We start from the raw sequence: 21,102 nt of genomic DNA on the forward strand, positions 1-21,102 counted from the left end.
CCAGTTGTGCGATAACCACTGTGGCATCTCCCTCCTGTCCATAGTGGGAAAGAGCCTAGCTCGTGTCATGCTCAGTCACCTTCTCCAACACCTCGAGCAGGGCCTCCTCCTTGAAAGCTAGTGTGGCTTCCATGCTGAACGAGCAACAGTGGACATGATACAACCCCGATTCCAAAAAAGTTGGGACAAAGTACAAATTGTAAATAAAAACGGAATGCAATAATTTACAAATCTCAAAAACTGATATTGTATTCACAACATAGACAACATATCAAATGTCGAAAGTGAGACATTTTGAAATTTTATGCCAAATATTGGCTCATTTGAAATTTCATGACAGCAACACATCTCGAAAAAGTTGGGACAGGGGCAATAAGAGGCTGGAAAAGTTGAAGGTACAAAAAAGGAACAGCTGGAGGACCAAATTGCAACTCATTAGGTCAATTGGCAATAGGTCATTAACATGACTGGGTATAAAAAGAGCATCTTGGAGTGGCAGCGGCTCTCAGAAGTAAAGATGAGAAGAGGATCACCAATCCCCCTAATTCTGCGCCGACAAATAGTGGAGCAATATCAGAAAGGAGTTCGACAGTGTAAAATTGCAAAGAGTTTGAACATATCATCTACAGTGCATAATATCATCAAAAGATTCAGAGAATCTGGAAGAATCTCTGTGCATAAGGGTCAAGGTCGGAAAACCATACTGGGTGCCCGTGATCTTCGGGCCCTTAGACGGCACTGCATCACATACAGGCATGCTTCTGTATTGGAAATCACAAAATGGGCTCAGGAATATTTCCAGAGAACATTATCTGTGAACACAATTCACTGTGCCATCCGCCGTTGCCAGCTAAAACTCTATAGTTCAAAGAAGAAGCCGTATCTAAACATGATCTAGAAGCGCAGACGTCTTCTCTGGGCCAAGGCTCATTTAAAATGGACTGTGGCAAAGTGGAAAACTGTTCTGTGGTCAGACGAATCAAAATTTGAAGTTCTTTATGGAAATCAGGGACGCCGTGTCATTCGGACTAAAGAGGAGAAGGACGGCCCAAGTTGTTATCAGCGCTCAGTTCGGAAGCCTGCATCTCTGATGGTATGGGGTTGCATTAGTGTGTGTGGCATGGGCAGCTTACACATCTGGAAAGACACCATCAATGCTGAAAAGTATATCCAGGTTCTAGAGCAACATATGCTCCCATCCAGACGACGTCTCTTTCAGGGAAGACCTTGCATTTTCCAACATGACAATGCCAAACCACATACTGCATCAATTACAGCATCATGGCTGCATAGAAGAAGGGTCCAGGTACTGAACTGGCCAGCCTGCAGTCCAGATCTTTCACCCATAGAAAACATTTGGTGCATCATAAAATGGAAGATACGACAAAAAAGACCTAAGACAGTTGAGCAACTAGAATCCTACATTAGACAAGAATGGGTTAACATTCCTATCCCTAAACTTGAGCAACTTGTCTCCTCAGTCCCCAGACGTTTACAGACTGTTGTAAAGAGAAAAGGGGATGTCTCACAGTGGGAAACATGGCCTTGTCCCAACTTTTTTGAGATGTGTTGTTGTCATGAAATTTAAAATCACCTAATTTTTCTCTTTAAATGATACATTTTCTCAGTTTAAACATTTGATATGTCATCTATGTTCTATTCTTAATAAAACATGGAATTTTGAAACTTCCACATCCATGCATTCCGTTTTTATTTACAATTTGTACTTTGTCCCAACTTTTTTGGAATCAGGGTTGTATTTGCTGCACGCCAGCTCCAAGAAAAGTGCCAAGAGCAACAGAGTGACCTATTCATGACATTTTTTGCCCTGACAAAGGCCTTCGATACAATCAGTAGAGAAGGTAATGAAGATAATGGAGAAGTTTGGCTGTCCCAGCAAGTTCATCATGATAGTGCAGCAGTTCCACGATGGCATGATGGTCAAACTACTGGATGATGGAGATGAGTCGGAGGCAATCCCAGTAACAAACGGCATGAAGCAGGGCTGTGTTCTTGCCCCTACACTCTTTAGTATGGTCTTCTCAGCCATGTTGACAGATACCTTCCAAAATCATCAGGACGGGATACACCTCAGATACAGGACTGGCGGCGGTCTATTCAACCTCAGGCGCCAACAGGCCATCGAGACTGTCATCAGAGACTTTCTGTTCACTGATTACTGCGCCCTCAACACATGTACAGAGCAGAAGATGCAGCACGAAATGGACCATTTTTCACAAGCCTGTGACAACTTTGGTCTCACCATCAGCACCCAAAAGACTGAGGTAACGTACCAGCCCATGCCTGGAAGGCCCTACCAAGAACCACATGTTACAGTGAATGGGCAGAACATTGAGGCAGTCGACAAATTTGTTTACCTGGGCAGCACCCTTTCCCAAGCAGTGAACATAGATGCTGACGTGAACAACAGGATTACAAAGGCCAGCGCTGCTTTCGGGAGACTTTGTGAGAATGTCTGGGAATGGAGAGGGCTCAGCCTTACCACTAAGTTGAAGGTCTCCCATGCGGTGATACTTACCACCCTACTTTAAGCCTGTGAGACCTGGACTGTCTACAGCAGACACGCTAATCAGCTCAATCACTTCCACTTGACCTGCCTGCACAAACTCTTTCATATCAAGTGGCAGGACAAAATCCCGGACACGGAAGTCCTAAAATGGGCAGGACTTCCCAGCGTTAACACTCCTGCAGAAAGCCCAAGCCAGATGGACCGGCCATGTTGTCAGGATGCCAGACGGTCAACTGCCCAAACAGTTGTATGGAGAGCTGTGCCAAGGCAAGCGCTCATCTGGGGAGCAGAAGAAACGCTTCAAGGACAATCTTAAAGGGTCCCTCAAAACCCTAGAAATCGATCTCAACTCCTGGGAGTCGCTTGCTCAGGATTGTCCAGCATGGTGAGCAAAGCTCACCAGTGGCATACATGCAGCAGAGATGAAACGCATCACAGAGGCTCAGAAGAAACGAGCTGCATGGAACGTTCAAACTATCGCCACCCCTACTACAGCACCTACCCACGCATGCCCAACATGTGGGCAAACCTTCAAAGCCCAGATTGGCCTCATAAGTCACCTCCGGACCCACAACCACTACCAACCAAATTGTCATGGTCATTTTTGACCCCAAAGGACGAACATCATGTTGTGTATGTTTATCGTCATCGTCAGCTGTCCATTGCTAGCGATGATAACTGCTTCATTAGGATGCGTAGAAATGCAGACGGGGCGCGAGGCCTGCACCAGAATGACAGAGTCATCCACAGCAGTGGCATGAACGGCCTGGCTGAGCGGTCATGGAACGTCTGGCTTCATGAGCCCTCGTATACGCCCTTTGACGCTTGTCTTCAATTGTGGACACTGAGCTTTTAACTACGTTTTTCCACGTGGCTCTATTCGAGGCATCCCTTTCCCATGTCTGATCGATAATTCCAGCATTCTTCATGTTCCTCTTCAAGACGTCTTTGTATCTCAGTTTCTGTCCTCCTTGTCTCCTCTTTCTGAGGCTCAGTTCTCCATAGAAAACAGCTTTGGAACCGTATGTTTATACATACTAGTGCATCTCAAAAAATTAGAATATTGTGAAAAAGTTCAATATTTTCCATCAGTTATTTAAGAAAGTGAAAGTTATATATTATACACTCATTACACATAAACTAAAATGTTTCAAGCATTTTTCTATTTTAATCAGTATGGCATACAGTACAAAAACAAAAAAACCCATCTCAAAATATTAGAATATTTCATTTCGAGTTTAAGTAAAACAGTATGAACACAGTGCATCTCTCGGTCTCGTTCAGTACACACAACCACAATCATGGGGAAGACTGCTGACTTGACTGTTGTCCAGAAGATGATCACTGATGCCCTCCACAAGGAGGGTAAGCCACAAAAGGTCATTGCTGAAAAGGGTGGCTGGAAAAGGTGCACAAGCAACAGGGATGGCCGCAGTCTTGAGAGGATTGTCAAGAAAAGTTGATTCAAGAACTTGGGAGAGCTTCACAAGGAGTGGACTGAGGCTGGTGTCAGTGTATCAAGACCCATCACGAACAGACATCTTCAAGAAAGGGGATACAACTTTCGCATTCCTAATATCAAGCTACTCCTGAGCCAGAGACAATGTCAGAAGTGTCTTATCTGGGCTAAGGAGAGAAAGAAATGGACTGTTGCTCAGTGGTCCAAAGTCCTCTTTTCAGATGAAAGTACATTTTGCATTTAATTTGGAAATCACGGTTCTAGAGTCTGGAGGAAGAGTGGAGAGGCACAGAATCCAAGGTGTTTGAAGCCCAGTGTGAAGTTTCCACAGTCTGTGATGATTTGGGGTGCCATGTCATCTGCTGCTGTTGGTCCACTGTATTTTATCAAGTCCAAAGTCAACACAGCCATCTACCAGGAGATTTTAGAGCACTTCATGCTTCCATCTGCTGACGAGCTTTTTGGAGATGCTGATTTCCTTTTCCAGCAGGACTCAGCACCTACCCACAGTGCCAAAACTACTACCAAATGGTTTGCTGACCATGATATTACTGTGTTTGATTGGCCAGTCAACTTGCCTGACCTGAACCCCATAGAGAATCTATGGGGTATTGTCAAGAGGAAGATGAGAAACACCCGACCCAAAAATACAGATACGCTGAAGGCCACTATCAAAGCAACCTGGGCTTCAGTAACACCTCAGCAGTGCCACAGACTGATCACCTCCATGCCACACCACATAGATACAGTAATTCATGGTAAAGGAGCCCCAACCAAGTACTGAGTGTATAAATGAATATACTTTTCAGAAGTTGGACATTTCTGTACTGAAAATCCTTTTTTTGATTGATCTTAGGGAATATTCTAATAATTTAAGATACTGGATTTCTGATTTTCATGAGCTATAAGCCATAATCATCAAAATTAAAACAAAAAAGGCTTTAAATATTTCACTTTACATGTAATGAATATAGAATATATGAAAGTTTACCTTTTTGAATTAAATTATGAAAAAAAGGAACTTTTTCATGGTATTCTAATTTTTTGAGATTCACTAGTACGTATACATAATGTTATAATGTAAGCATAGAAATAAACGGCTCTGCGCTACCTCTGAAGCGTGGATCTGGGGGAGAAGGCAGTGTCGCTCGGCTCAGTGCCGTCACTGAGTTTGTGGGGCTCAGAATTGGGGAGGGGCGAACCGTCGATCTGGTCTGAAAGATGGTCTCCTTGTGCTGTACCTGGAACAACATCTATTAGGAAAAAAAAAGTACGAAAAAAAGAGATTAAAAGCAGGAACTGAAAATGCAATATTGCAGGTTTCTGAACGATCAGCGCTGCAAACATTGCGGTGTGTAAAAAAAGAAAGTAAACACTCACTGTCGTGCTGTTATTGGAAAATAATCAAAGTGGAGTTCCTGTAACCACCTCGAAGTTGATTTTTTCCTATAAGAGCACGTCCTGGAGTGTTTTATTCCTCTTACACCATAGCAATTTACCAACAATTTCACTTTTATATTTATTTCAAAGAAACACATTATACTTTTTTTTTTTTAAACTCAGTTTATAGTTGGGCGGCACGGTGGTGTAGTGGTTAGCGCCGTCGCCTCACAGCAAGAAGGTCCTGGGTTCGAGCCCCGGGGTCGCCGAGGGCCTTTCTGTGTGGAGTTTGCATGTTCTCCCCGTGTCCACGTGGGCTTCCTCCGGGTGCTCCGGTTTCCCCCACAGTCCAAAGACATGCAGGTTAGGTTAACTGGTGACTCTAAATTGAGCGTAGGTGTGAATGTGAGTGTGAATGGTTGTCTGTGTCTATGTGTCAGCCCTGTGATGACCTGGCAACTTGTCCAGGGTGTACCCCGCCTTTCGTCCGTAGTCAGCTGGGATAGGCTCCAGCTTGCCTGCGACCCTGTAGAAGGATAAAGCGGCTAGAGATAATGAGATGAGATGAGTTTATAGTTACAACAAGCCCTGCGATAACCTGGCGACTTGTCCAGGGTGTACCCTGCCTTTCGCCCGTAGTCAGCTGGGATAGGCTCCAGCTTGCCTGCGACCCTGTAGAACAGGATAAGCAGCTACAGATAATAGATGGATAGTTACAACATTTAACATCCCGGAAACAAGTTAGTTCCTGTTCTCACTTACCTTAGAGCAGCTATAAACATCAAATACAGTTCCCTTACTGGAAAACTTACAGCTACAGCTTTAATTCTGACTGTTACAAAGTGCTGGCACTGGAGACTCCTTCCAAAACTGTTAAAAAAAGCATCCGTTACAGAAAAACGTCACCAGTCCAGGGCTCGACATTAACTCTTTAATCCAGTCGGACAAGTAGCAAGAGTTTTCACTTGTCCTGACCATAACCTTTCTATTTCTATGTATTTACTCATTCAGTGAAAGTGGTTCACAAGGTTTATAAAAAAGCAGGTATAGTTATGCTTAGTTACAATTATTAATGAAGTTATGGACTAATTAAGCCTTAATGAGCAACTCAACAAAAATCGCTTCTTCTTGATCAATTCCTCGCTGTTTTGGATTCTTTCTGGCAAATAGGTCAGTATTCCTAGAGTGGACATCGCTTCTATATATAGCTTGTACATAGTGTATATACAGTGGAGCAAAAAAGTATTTAGTCAGTCACCAATTGTGCAACTTCTCCCACTTAAAAAGATGAGAGAGGCCTGTAATTTTCATCATAGGTACACTTCAACTATGAGAGACAAAATGAGAAAAAAAAATCCAGAAAATCACATTGTCTGATTTTTAAAGAATTTATTTGCAAATTATGGTGGAAAATAAGTATTTGGTCAATAACAAAAGTTAATCTCAATACTTTGTTATATACCCTTTGTTGGCAATGACAGAGGTCAAATGTTTTCTGTAAGTCTTCACAAGGTTTTCACACACTGTTGCTGGTATTTTGGCCCATTCCTCCATGCAGATCTCCTCTAGAGCAGTGATGTTTTGGGGCTGTCGCTGGGCAACACGGACTTTCAACTCCCTCCAAAGAGTTTCTATGGGGTTGAGATCTGGAGACTGGCTGGGCCACTCCAGGACCTTGAAATGCTTCTTACGAAGCCACTCCTTCGTTGCCCAGGCGGTGTGTTTGGGATCACTGTCATGCTGAAAGACCCAGCCACATTTCATCTTCAATGCCCTTGCTGATGGAAGGAGGTTTTCACTCAAAATCTCACGATACATGGCCCCATTCATTCTTTCCTTTACACGGATCAGTCGTCCTGGTCCCTTTGCAGAAAAACAGCCCCAAAGCATGATGTTTCCACCCCCATGCTTCACAGTAGGTATGGTGTTCTTTGGATGCAACTCAGCATTCTTTCTCCTCCAAACACGACAAGTTGAGTTTTTACCAAAAAGTTCTATTTTGGGGGCGGCACGGTGGTGTAGTGGTTAGCGCTGTAGCCTCACAGCAAGAAGGTCCTGGGTTCGAGCCCCGGGGCAGGCGAGGGCCTTTCTGTGTGGAGTTTGCATGTTCTCCCCGTGTCCGCGTGGGTTTCCTCCGGGTGCTCCGTTTTCCCCCACAGTCCAAAGACATGCAGGTTAGGTTAACTGGTGACTCTAAATTGACCGTAGGTGTGAATGTGAGTGTGAATGGTTGTCTGTGTCTATGTGTCAGCCCTGCGATGACCTGGCGACTTGTCCAGGGTGTACCCCGCCTTTCGCCCATAGTCAGCTGGGATAGGCTCCAGCTTGCCTGCGACCCTGTAGAAGGATAAAGCGGCTAGAGATAATGAGATGAGAGGAGTTCTATTTTGGTTTAATCTGACCATATGACATTCTTCCAGTCCTCTTCTGGATCATCCAAATGCTCTCTAGCAAACTTCAGGCGGGCCTGGACATGTACTGGCTTAAGCAGGGGGACACGTCTGGCACTGCAGGATTTGAGTCCATGGCGGCGTAGTGTGTTACTGATGGTAGCCTTTGTTACTTTGGTCCCAGCTCTCTGCAGGTCATTCACTAGGTCCCCCCGTGTGGTTCTGGGATTTTTGCTCACCGTTCTTATGATCATTTTGACCCCACGGGGTGAGATCTTGCGTGGAGCCCCAGATCGAGGGAGATTATCAGTGGTCTTGTATGTCTTCCATTTTCTAATAATTGCTCCCACAGTTGATTTCTTCACACCAAGCTGCTTACCTATTGCAGATTCAGTCTTCCCAGCCTGGTGCAGGTCTACAATTTTGTTTCTGGTGTCCTTTGACAGCTCTTTGGTCTTGGCCATAGTGGAGTTTGGAGTGTGACTGTTTGAGGTTGTGGACAGGTGTCTTTTATACTGATCACGAGTTCAAACAGGTGCCATTAATACAGGTAACGAGTGGAGGACAGAGGAGCCTCTTAAAGAAGAAGTTACAGGTCTGTGAGAGCCAGAAATCTTGCTTGTTTGTAGGTGACCAAATAGTTATTTTACCGAGGAATTTACCAATTAATTCATTAAAAATCCTACAATGTGATTTCTTGGATTCTTTCCCCCATTCTGTCTCTCATAGTTGAAGTGTACCTATGATGAAAATTACAGGTCTCTCTCATCTTTTTAAGTGGGAGAACTTGCACAATTGGTGGCTGACTAAATACTTTTTTGCCCCACTGTAGCTTGCAACATTTATGGTGCAAGGAAGGTGGCCCACTTTAGATCGTTCCTTCTGGACTAGACGGGGGTGGAGTGAGCTACACCATCATTGACGGTCTCATTAAAAAAAACTACCTTTGTGTCCCGGCACTTCGTCTGTGATACTCTCGTTCAGGTCCGACACTGAAGCCACTTGTAGCACCTGAGAAAAGAGAAAAATCTTCAGTCGGTGATTTTACTGGGGAAACTTACATCACAGAGAAAAAAAAAAACCCTCACCAGCTGAGCAAACGTGGTCACTTTGAGCCTTTTAAAAAGCTCGCCTTTTTTATATCTGCAATCTGAAAGACAAATTCAGTATCATATCAGGAGCTAAACTGTATGATTATTAAATATCTAAAATCGATGTGACTCTCAGTTCTTCTCTCTGAATCTCAGTGTAGTAACTGACAGGAAGAGTTCGTCCTCACCTGGGTCCTGAGTCGGACCACCACCATTTTCTACCTCGTCCTCATAGCTCAGCACGTCACACAGATTAAACCCTCGGATCTCCGTCTCCATAGTGCACTTGCTCTACTTCAGATCGCTAAATCTCCGGCACCACACTCTCATACGCCGCCTTTTAATACTGACAAGTTCAACCTCATCATCTATTGTGCTGCAAACAAACGAGTCACGCATGGCTGCGCTCTCTAAAACCCCAGACAGAGGAATTACTGTAATCTACAGGACAAATCAGACGCTCCTGCTCAGACGGTTAAACTGTGGACTTTGTGTTGCTTATCTTGGAGAAATCTGAGAAAAAAAAAAAAAAGACGGAAAACTTACAGACAAGGCCGCCATTCTGTCAGGAACACTCGGGTTATCGGGACGGAAAAGATCACCGGGACAGAGTTTCTCTCGTTTGCATGGCTTAAGAGGCAACCCCCCCCCCAAAAAAAAAAAACAACAACAACAAAACACTTTCCTAAATACAATTAACATCCTGAAAATGGGAAATTCAAATGTACAGAATTTCTTCATTAAATTAAAGTTGAGTTATGCGCTGGAGCGATGAATCAAACATAGCTGATGATTAATGAAACAGTCTCACCCGAACCTTTTCTATAAATCCAATCCTGCACATACATCACTGGATTTCATTTGATCAAGCTGGATTTACAACCTCGATTCCAAAAAAGTTGGGACAAAGTACAAATTGTAAATAAAAACGGAATGCATGGATGTGGAAGTTTCAAAATTCCATATTTTATTCAGAATAGAACATAGATGACATATCAAATGTTTAAACTGAGAAAATGTATCATTTAAAGAGAAAAATTAGGTGATTTTAAGTTTCATGACAACAACACATCTCAAAAAAGTTGGGACAAGGCCATGTTTACCACTGTGAGACATCCCCTTTTCTCTTTACAACAGTCTGTAAACGTCTGGGGACTGAGGAGACAAGTTGCTCAAGTTTAGGGATAGGAATGTTAACCCATTCTTGTCTAATGTAGGATTCTAGTTGCTCAACTGTCTTAGGTCTTTTTTGTCGTATCTTCCGTTTTATGATGCGCCAAATGTTTTCTATGGGTGAAAGATCTGGACTGCAGGCTGGCCAGTTCAGTACCCGGACCCTTCTTCTACGCAGCCATGATGCTGTAATTGATGCAGTATGTGGTTTGGCATTGTCATGTTGGAAAATGCAAGGTCTTCCCTGAAAGAGACGTCGTCTGGATGGGAGCATATGTTGCTCTAGAACCTGGATATACCTTTCAGCATTGATGGTGTCTTTCCAGATGTGTAAGCTGCCCATGCCACATGCACTAATGCAACCCCATACCATCAGAGATGCAGGCTTCTGAACTGAGCGCTGATAACAACTTGGGTCGTCCTTCTCCTCTTTAGTCCGAATGACACGGTGTCCCTGATTTCCATAAAGAACTTCAAATTTTGATTCGTCTGACCACAGAACAGTTTTCCACTTTGCCACAGTCCATTTTAAATGAGCCTTGGCCCAGAGAAGACGTCTGCGCTTCTGGATCATGTTTAGATATGGCTTCTTCTTTGAACTATAGAGTTTTAGCTGGCAACGGCGGATGGCACGGTGAATTGTGTTCACAGATAATGTTCTCTGGAAATATTCCTGAGCCCATTTTGTGATTTCCAATACAGAAGCATGCCTGTATGTGACGCAGTGCCGTCTAAGGGCCCGAAGATCACGGGCACCCAGTATGGTTTTCCGGCCTTGACCCTTACGCACAGAGATTCTTCCAGATTCTCTGAATCTTTTGATGATATTATGCACTGTAGATGATGATATGTTCAAACTCTTTGCAATTTTACACTGTCGAACTCCTTTCTGATATTGCTCCACTATTTGTTGGCGCAGAATTAGGGGGATTGGTGATCCTCTTCCCATCTTTACTTCTGAGAGCCGCTGCCACTCCAAGATGCTCTTTTTATACCCAGTCATGTTAATGACCTATTGCCAATTGACCTAATGAGTTGCAATTTGGTCCTCCAGCTGTTCCTTTTTTGTACCTTTAACTTTTCCAGCCTCTTATTGCCCCTGTCCCAACTTTTTTGAGATGTGTTGCTGTCATGAAATTTCAAATGAGCCAATATTTGGCATGACATTTCAAAATGTCTCACTTTCGACATTTGATATGTTGTCTATGTTCTATTGTGAATACAATATCAGTTTTTGAGATTTGTAAATTATTGCATTCCGTTTTTATTTATAATTTGTACTTTGTCCCAACTTTTTTGGAATCGGGGTTGTACTCACAAATTTATTTGTAAAACATTCGCAGGAGCTTTTAGACATTTATGCCAATCGACAAACAGATTGTGTGTTCCAGGTGTCCACTTTTTAGTTGTGGTTGCAGACGCAGGTTCAATAAACCAAAAAATAAAAACGGAAATAAACCGTCTCCCTACTGACGTCTGCGATGTGACGCACATCAAGACTGTAGCTGTAGCTCACGTGCCTCGTTTTGAATCTCACCTCCTGCTGCACTACATACATCGCCCGAGGAGGCGGGGAATTCTCTGTTCTCTCCAGGTGGAAGGGGCATACACTGTCTCACATGTCAATCATATATCTGTATCTGCGAGCTCATGTATGTGGAAGAAGACAGACAGACAGCCTTCAAGGCTGTGCAAAGTGAATAAAGGTCAGGAAGTCTGCATTTGTTATTAAACTAAACTTACTTCTCTTGATCTCCTCCAGTCTTTCCATGTACTTTGTCAGGCTCAAACCTATAAAAACATGGTTTTAGGACATCTTTAAGACAGCACGTGAGATCAAATGCCTTTCAGATGGTTCAGGGGTTACCTGTATCAAGTCTTGATTTTACATGCTGATATTTGGGATTTTGGGGGATTCTCTTCTTCAGATACTGAAATAAAAATTAAAGAAAACAGAAAGGACACACTTAAAGCCAAACAAAACTCAAAATGTAATCTCCTTTATACAGGCAGATAATATCCATACAAGACATGTTTGAGTGTTCACTTGCTCATATTTGTACCCGTATACCATGTACAGATTTTATTTAAAAATAAAAACAAACAATGTCCCTGGGTGGCTAACAAAACACGGATAGGTCACGGACTACGGAAATACAATAAAAAAGGATACAAAATACGGAGTGGTTACGGATTTTAATACGGGTGCATTACGGATGTTAGTAATTTACAGATTGGTCACGGACGTTTCAGTATATTACAGATTGGTTACACATGATGCATCACAGATGGTTAATTTGAAGGACATTGCTACAAGTCTATGGAACAACGACACGGACATCACAAAGATTGTCTCCACGGTGACGGTATCTGCCGATGGTAGCTACATGATGGAGGTAGAAGCGCCAGATAAAATTGAGACAATCGTCGTCGGCTGTCCATCACGAATGATGATGACTGCTTCATGAGGATGCGTGGAAATGCAGATGGGCTGCGAGGGCTGCACCAGGGTGACAAATGGCCCGGCCGAGCCACCATGGAAATATCTGGCCTTGTGAGCTCTCGCATACTATTCTCCTCTTCTAACGAAGCGCCTTGCACGGTAAGGTAAGACAATCGATGTCGTGCTCCCATCATGTGGTCTCCAGGACCTCCAGACCTGATGACAAGTGGTGCACAAAAGTGCCACAGACCTGACGGGTATGGAAGTTGCCCCGCAGTGACAACTGACTTGCCAAGTGATGCCATCTGTTGGCCATTTGAGTGGCTCTTCCGCATGCCATCTGGTGGTGTGCCACTGACCCTGTTGGGTTCATCTGCCACATTGCACCGAAAAGCACCCTGCTGCCAGCGCCTTATTGGTGATGTACTATTTAACCCATAGCTGGAACCCAGGGAGATGCTACCACTCTGGGTCAGAGCAGACCTGGAAGCAATGGTGATTAAGGGGTAACTCCACTTTCCATAATACTCAAGTCCTCCCGGACCTGAGACTTACCACCGGTTGCAGTTTAAAGTCATACCCAGGACTAAAGGAATAGAATAGAATAGAATATGACAAGATAGTGTACATTAAGATAGAACAAAGTCGAGCCAATACTCACTAATTGGCAGACGAGTCTTTCGAAAAGAGACGTGGAACAACTAATAATAGAGAACACAACTCTGAAAGGCCGTTTTTGCCAAAAGGGGGTGAAGTTTACGTATTTCACCCAAAAGACTGATGTAGAAAGTAGGGATTGGGTAGCAGACTGCCACAGGTAAGTTGTAGGTCAATCCATGTGCAATCACCAGAGGCCTCGCCACTGACCATCTCAGATTTGCTTCATACTTTCTGGAAATATTGTCAGTGTGCCCAATAAATAGTGTACAAAATTTTAGGCTTGTACCATCATTAGTTTCTGAGATATAGGGGCTTTAAAAAAGGGGCGTGGCCACAATTTCACTGTTGAAACGCGTGCTACAGAAAACGGACTTCCATAAGACATTACTTTTAAACTATTCATGCAAGATACATGAAATTTTCAAGGATTGTTCTTCAATGCCAGATGCCTTTAAATACTAAAATAGAAAGTTCACAGTTCAATATTTGCCAAGTTATGGCTTGCTGAAAATCATAAAAAAAATGTCTGTGCTTTGGAGCAACTTTGACGCCCCATATCTCCACATTAAAGCACACCAGATCTTTCAAATTTTCTTATTTATTACTCATGTTATAGTACTCTTTAGGCAACTAGGTATGTGTTCAAAAGAAATCAAACTTTCTGATTTATTAGGCTTTAAAAAAAACATTTTGCACCTATAATTCAAATGTATATTACAAAATGTATGACAAGGTCTACCATAAAAAAAATAAAATAAAAAATTATACCACTGGAAAGAGCTTGTTTTGATTAGCAAATGCACAAAATCTGAAGTTCGTACCCAAAACCAAACTATAAATACAACCCCGATTCCAAAAAAGTTGGGACAAGGTACAAATTGTAAATAAAAACGGAATGCAATAATTTACAAATCTCAAAAACTGATATTGTATTCACAATAGAACATAGACAACATATCAAATGTCAAAAGTGAGACATTTTGAAATTTTATGCCAAATATTGGCTCATTTGAAATTTCATGACAGCAACACATCTCAAAAAAGTTGGGACAGGGGCAATAAGAGGCTGGAAAAGTTAAAGGTACAAAAAAGGAACAGCTGGAGGACCAAATTGCAACTCATTAGGTCAATTGGCAATAGGTCATTAACATGCCTGGGTATAAAAAGAGCATCTTGGAGTGGCAGCGTCTCTCAGAAGTAAAGATGGGAAGAGGATCACCAATTCCCCTAATTCTGCGCTGACAAATAGTGGAGCAAAATCAGAAAGGAGTTCGACAGTGTAAAATTGCAAAGAGTTTGAACATATCATCTACAGTGCATAATATCATCAAAAGATTCAGAGAATTTGGAAGAATCTCTGTGCATAAGGGTCAAGGCCGGAAAACCATACTGGGTGCCCGTGATCTTCGGGCCCTTAGACGGCACTGCATCACATACAGGCATGCTTCTGTATTGGAAATCACAAAATGGGCTCAGGAATATTTCCAGAGAACATTATCTGTGAACACAATTCACCGTGCCATCCGCCGTTGCCAGCTAAAACTCTATAGTTCAAAGAAGAAGCTGTATCTAAATATGATCCAGAAGCGCAGACGTCTTCTCTGGGCCAAGGCTCATTTAAAATGGACTGTGGCAAAGTGGAAAACTGTTCTGTGGTCAGACGAATCAAAATTTGAAGTTCTTTATGGAAATCAGAAACGCCGTGCCATTCGGACTAAAGAGGAGAAGGACTACCCGAGTTGTTATCAGCGCTCAGTTCAGAAGCCTGCATCTCTGATGGTATGGGGTTGTGTGTGGCATGGGCAGCTTACACATCTGGAAAGACACCATCAATGCTGAAAGGTATATCCAGGTTCTAGAGCAGGGGTGTCAAACCTGATCCATAAAGGGCCTTGTGGCTGCAGGTTTTCATTCCAGCCATGCAGCAGCACACCTGACTTGGCTCATTCAATCAACTGAACTGTCTTCACACAGTCAAATACTTGCAGCCACACCCACCCTTGATTAAAGGGTGGGTGTGTCAGTTGATTGAATAAGCCAAATCAGGGTGCTGCTGCATGGCTGGAATGAAAACCTGCAGCCACACGGCCCTTTATGGATCAGGTTTGACACCCCTGTTCTAGAGCAACATATGCTCCCGTCCAGACGACGTCTCTTTCAGGGAAGACCTTGCATTTTCCAACATGACAATGCCAAACCACATACTGCATCAATTACAGCATCATGGCTGCGTAGAAGAAGGGTCCGGGTACTGAACTGGCCAGCCTGCAGTCCAGATCTTTCACCCATAGAAATTGGCGCATCATAAAACGGAAGATACGACAAAAAAAGACCTAAGACAGTTGAGCAACTAGAATCCTACATTAGACAAGAATGGGTTAACATTCCTATCCCTAAACTTGAGCAACTTGTCTCCTCAGTCCCCAGACGTTTACAGACTGTTGTAAAGAGAAAAGGGGATGTCTCACAGTGGTAAACATGGCCTTGTCCCAACTTTTTTGAGATGTGTTGTTGTCATGAAATTTAAAATCACCTAATTTTTCTCTTTAAATTATACATTTTCTCAGTTTAAACATTTGATATGTCATCGATGTTCTATTCTGAATAAAATATGGAATTTTGAAACTTCCACGTCATTGCATTCCGTTTTTATTCACAATTTGTACTTTGTCCCAACTTTTTTGGAATTGGGGTTGTATTAAGGTATCAAGTACGGCATGTTTTACAATAGACGGGAATGCTGTTTTAAGGCATATACAATTACAAACCTAAAGCTGCTGACCGCTTTACAGTGCCTCCAATGATCACAGGGTGATTTACCATGAGAAGTGGCAAAGAAATGCCATTCTGCCAAAAGTCCAAAATCGTCTGCATGCTTTATTAGATTTGTGAAATGTTTATAGTTTTTGTATTGGGCTGCTGATCCGTCACTGAAGTAAATGACCTTTTTCAGCTGGGGATGTAAATGGCATACATATGGTAAAACCTTTTTTAAGAATGCATGCACGGCCACTGTATCATGCTTAAAGCAGTCACTTATTATGCAGATAGAGATGCATTTCGTTACTTTTGTACCATCTTCATTCTTTGCTCTAATGTACACTGCAAATGGAGGAAGAGTGCATTGGCTGTTGTCCCAGTGGTATCCCTAGGCAGAATCCTGTACACAGAATGAACAGTTTTTGGCAAAATCCAAAAGCATAATACATTCATCCTCTGACAGATTTTCCTTCAGATTCTTCAAATATCCACTCTGGTGTTTGGCAATGAAATGATGTTCTGCTAGTTTGTCTGCTTTTTCAGTTCGAGTTTCAATAAAACAGCATTTCCGTCTATCGTAAACCATGCCGTAATTGATACCTTAATATGTATAGTTTGGTTTTGGATACCAACTTCATATTTTGTGCATTTGCTAATCAAAACAAGCTCTTTCAAGTGGTATACTTGTTTTTATGGTAGACCTTGTCATACATTTGTAACATGCATTTGAATTATAGGTGCAAAATGTTTTTTTAATTTTTAAAGCCTAATAAATCAGAAAGTTTGATTTCTTTTGAACACATACCTAGTTGGGGCGGCACGGTGGTGTAGTGGTTAGCGCTGTCTCCTCACAGCAAGAAGGTCCGGGTTCGAACCCCGTGGCCGGCGAGGGCCTTTCTGTGCGGAGTTTGCATGTTCTCCCTGTGTCCGTGTGGGTTTCCTCCGGGTGCTCCGGTTTCCCCCACAGTCCAAAGACATGCAGGTTAGGTTAACTGGTGACTCTAAATTGACCGTAGGTGTGAATGTGAGTGTGAATGGTTGTCTGTGTCTATGTGTCAGCCCTGTGATGACCTGGCGACTTGTCCAGGGTGTACCCCGCCTTTCGCCCCTAGTCAGCTGGGATAGGCTCCAGCTTGCCTGCGACCCTGTAGAACAGGATAAAGCAGCTAGAGATAATGAGATGAGATGAGACATACCTAGTTGCCTAAAGAGTACTATAACATGAGTAATAAATAAGAAAATTTGAAAGATCTGGTGTGCTTTAATGTGGAGATATGGGGGGTCAAAATTGCTCCAAAGCAAGATAAAAGACATTTTTTTATGATTTTCAGCAAGCCATAACTTGGCAAATATTGAACTGTGAACTTTCTATTTTAGTATTTAAAGGCGTCTGGCATTGAAGAACAATCCTTGAAAATTTCATGTATCTTGCATGAATAGTTTAAAAGTAATGACTTATGGAAGTTAGGTCCGTTTTCTGTAGCACGCGTTTCAACAGTGAAATTGGGGCCACGCTCCTTTATTTAAGCCCCTATACCAGAAACTAATGAAGGTACAAGCCTAAAATTTTGTACACTATTTATTGGGCACACTGACAATATTTCCAGAAAAGTATGAAGCAAATCTGAGATGGTCAGTGGCGAACATTTTTCTAAATCTGGGTGATTTGTGGCGGAATTACCCTTATAATAAAAAAAGGAAACAAAATAAATACGGAGCGGTTACGGATTTTAACACGCCTGCATCACAGATGCTAATAATTTACGGCTTGGTAACGGACGTTTCAGTATATTACAGATTGGTAACAGATTTCATACGGATGATGCATCACGGATAAAAAATTAAGAAGTCGAAAACAATTAAAATGCTTGGACTGCTGAAGTTAATTAAAATATCTTACCTGCATTTATATGTTTATTAATCTACTATTGATATTTCATGGAAAATAATCACATATCCGTGAATAAAAGATCTGTGCTTTGAATTATATTTTTTTATTTTCTGTGAATCCGTGTTCCGTGACTTGTCCGTATTTTGTAAATACTCTCTCCGAGGTTCAAATCGCGCGCTCTGAGGACAAATCAGGATGTCATCGACTCCAAACATGACTTACCGAGGCTAGTGGATCTCTTAAATGCTTTATTTGGAACAATCGCAATGTGACATTTAAAAATAAATCCCTTTTTTTTTAAATAAAACCGAGGTGTATAATAATATAATTTGATTAAATCAGTTATTTAAGGTCAGTGGATTGTTGCTGACTTGCACTGAATTTCTCAGTCCGTTTGGTTTCCCTGTCAGTCCAAACGAGTGGATGCTACTCCTTCTAGCATTATAACTCTTCTAAAAGGGGCTGAAAGATCAGTTTATTTGCCAACCCTGGGGAAAATCTTTCAAGGATCTTCAAGGATCCGTAAAGTTCTTTGTGAGGGTTTCAACAAAGATCTTCAACAGATCTTCAAGGATCTTTAAAATTCTTGCCAAGATCTTCAAGGATCTACAAAGATCTTTTCAAGATCTTCAAGGATCTACAAAGTTTTTTTTTTTCTACCCCAAGATCTTCAAGGATCTTTAGAATTCTTGTCAAGATCTTCAAGGATCTTTATAGGGTAGTCACACTAGAGGTGGAATGAGCCAGAATGCCGTCGGAATGAAAATTCCGGGATATTCAAAGTGCATTCTAAAAATTCTGACTGCATTCCAAACATTCGGGCCCATTCTTGTGGCCGGCCCGAATCTTTTGCTCATGCTCAAAACATTCGAGGTGCATTCGAAGAGGAGAAATATTGAACGGCATTTGAAGTGTATTCTTACTGCATTCTGACTGCATTCTAAATATTCTTACGGCATTCCAACAGCATTCGAAACATTCTGATTGTGTTCGAGGGAAAAATCAAAATGGCAAGACACTTCAAATCCTGCCAGAATGTCCCGAATGTGTCTCGAATGAGCCAGAATGCCATCAGAATGTAAATCCTTCGTATATTCCGGGATATTCGAAGTACATTCTAAGTATTCGAGCTGCATTCTCTTTGAATTCTTAGACGTTCGAAACATATTCGGCGGCTATTCCGGAAGCGTTCTGACTGCATTCGAGGCGAATTCATACAGCATTCGAGGCACCTTCCGACCAGACTTCGGCTAGTATTCGGGCAGCAATCGAACCGCACTCGTATGCCATTCAAAGTGCATTCTTCTTACTGCATTCTAACAGCATTCTAGGTATTCCTACGGTGTTCCAATTACATATGAACTGCATTTGAAAGCTAATACACCCGGAATGTGCAAGAATCATTCGAGGCGGGTTCAAAGCGCATTCAAACACTACGTTCACACTGCAGGCTGAAGTGACTCAAACCCGATTTTTTCGCCCATATGTGACCTGTATCCGATCTTTTATTGACAATATGAACGACACAGATCCGATTTTTTAAAATCCGACCCAGGCCGTTTGGATATGTGGTGCTAATTCCGATTCCTATCCGCTCTTTTCATATGCGACTTCAGTCTGAACCGCCAGGTCGCATTCATCCGACTTACACGTCATCAACAAGCCACAAACGTCACTATTCTGCGCTGAAGTAGGCGGCGGGTCTCTCAAAAAAAGTTACAACAACATGGCGCATGACATCAATGCGACTCCGCACCCACACGTTCCTTTGAACGGAGGTTGCAGTCACTACCCCGCAGAACGCCTGAGCCAAAACCCTTGCCCTCTTCCTTCTCAACCTCCTCGTTAACATCAGGCTATTGTGCATGTTCTGGCTCCGTCGCAACAACAACTGCATCATCGCTGGGTACTCCATGCTGGCTACTGTCATACACAGGAAACTTTAGGTTACTTCCGTAAACACTGGCCATGCTCACTGCGTGTGACGTCGTCGTATCCTGCAATGCGCATGCGGAACACTTTTAGGTCGTTTTTCGTTCATACTGAGGATCACATACAAGTCGCATATATTTGTTAATGTGAACGACCTCACAAAAAAATCGGAATTCACAAAAAAATCGGAATTGAGCATTAAGCCTTGCAGTGTGAACGTAGTGTAAGTATTCGAACGGCATTCTTACAAAGCTGTAAGAATGTTGGTCAGTTCGAAATTCCCGCCCAAATGTGGCACGAATTTTGAAATTTTTTTCATTCCGGCTGGTTCTGCTCGATTCTTGCTAATTCTGAATAAGTGTGACAGGGCCTTTAATACTCTTGCCAAGATCTTCAAGGATCTTCAAAGTTCTTGACAAGATCTACAAGAATCTTAAAAAAAAAAACACATTCAATTCCAAACAAAACAATTCTTTATTGATGCTATCATAGCATAACAGATCATGAACACAAACTTACGTTGAACATTCAGGAAAAAGCAAAAAGGCTGATGAGGATATTGTTATGTTGCAATCTGTTTGCTTTTTTCTGAATGTTCAACATAACTTTGTGTTCATGATATGGTATGTTATGACGGCATCAATAAAAGAATTGTTTTGTTTGGAACTGAATGTGTTTTTTTTTTTAAGATTCTTGTAGATCTTGTCAAGAATCTTAAAGACCCTTGAAGACCTTGGCAAGAAGTTAAAAGATCTTTGTAGATCCTTGAAGATTTTGGCAAGAACTTTAAAGAATTTGACAAGAATTCTAAAGATCCTTGAAGATCTTTTGAGGATCTTTGTTGAGATCCTCAACAGGATGCTCAAAGACCCTCACAAAGAACTTTAAGGATCCTTAAAGATCCTTGAAAGATTTTCACCAGGGAACTCTGGACCCCAAGGTCACAGCAGTGGGTAAGATTTGCTTGAGTACAACTAGAAATAGTAATCGTAGTAAGTTACACGATCACTGTTTCAAACAGATATCACCAGTATCCCTGCTGCTGGTCTATCCTACTGGTCTGGGTTGGTTGATGGTTTAAATTGGAAAATTGCATGGAATCTTCCATAGAAATACCTTTTAACTAACAAAGTAAGGGAAGTTTATTTTAAAATGCAACATGGATATCATCCTGCAAATCATTACATGCTTAAATTTAAGTAGATTTGTGTGAACTGGTCCCAGTGTTTCTCCTACCATTATACAGCTTCTTGCAAAAGTATTCATCCCCCTTGGTGTTTGTCCTGTTTTGTCACATTACAAGCTGGAATTAAAATGGATTTTTGGAGAGTTAGCACCATTTGATTTACACAACATGCCTACCACTTTAAAGGTGCACATTGTTTTTTTATTG

At 42.1% G+C, this 21,102-nt stretch overlaps 1 protein-coding gene across 1 annotated transcript in view; it reads right to left on the reverse strand.

The window, feature by feature from the left end:
- Positions 1-21,102, reverse strand: part of cep41 (centrosomal protein 41) — a 39,584-nt gene that overhangs the window by 9,873 nt on the left and 8,609 nt on the right. Inside the window, exons 2-6 of the mRNA XM_060928414.1 lie at positions 11,891-11,954; positions 11,767-11,814; positions 8,848-8,909; positions 8,704-8,770; positions 5,101-5,242 (exon numbers count right to left, since the gene is read on the reverse strand). Coding sequence (XP_060784397.1) covers positions 5,101-5,242; positions 8,704-8,770; positions 8,848-8,909; positions 11,767-11,814; positions 11,891-11,954 — 383 coding nt within the window. The remainder of the gene's footprint in view (positions 1-5,100; positions 5,243-8,703; positions 8,771-8,847; positions 8,910-11,766; positions 11,815-11,890; positions 11,955-21,102) is intronic.

The sequence above is a fragment of the Neoarius graeffei genome, chromosome 8, assembly GCF_027579695.1.
Source record: "Neoarius graeffei isolate fNeoGra1 chromosome 8, fNeoGra1.pri, whole genome shotgun sequence".
Taxonomy (NCBI): domain Eukaryota; kingdom Metazoa; phylum Chordata; class Actinopteri; order Siluriformes; family Ariidae; genus Neoarius; species Neoarius graeffei.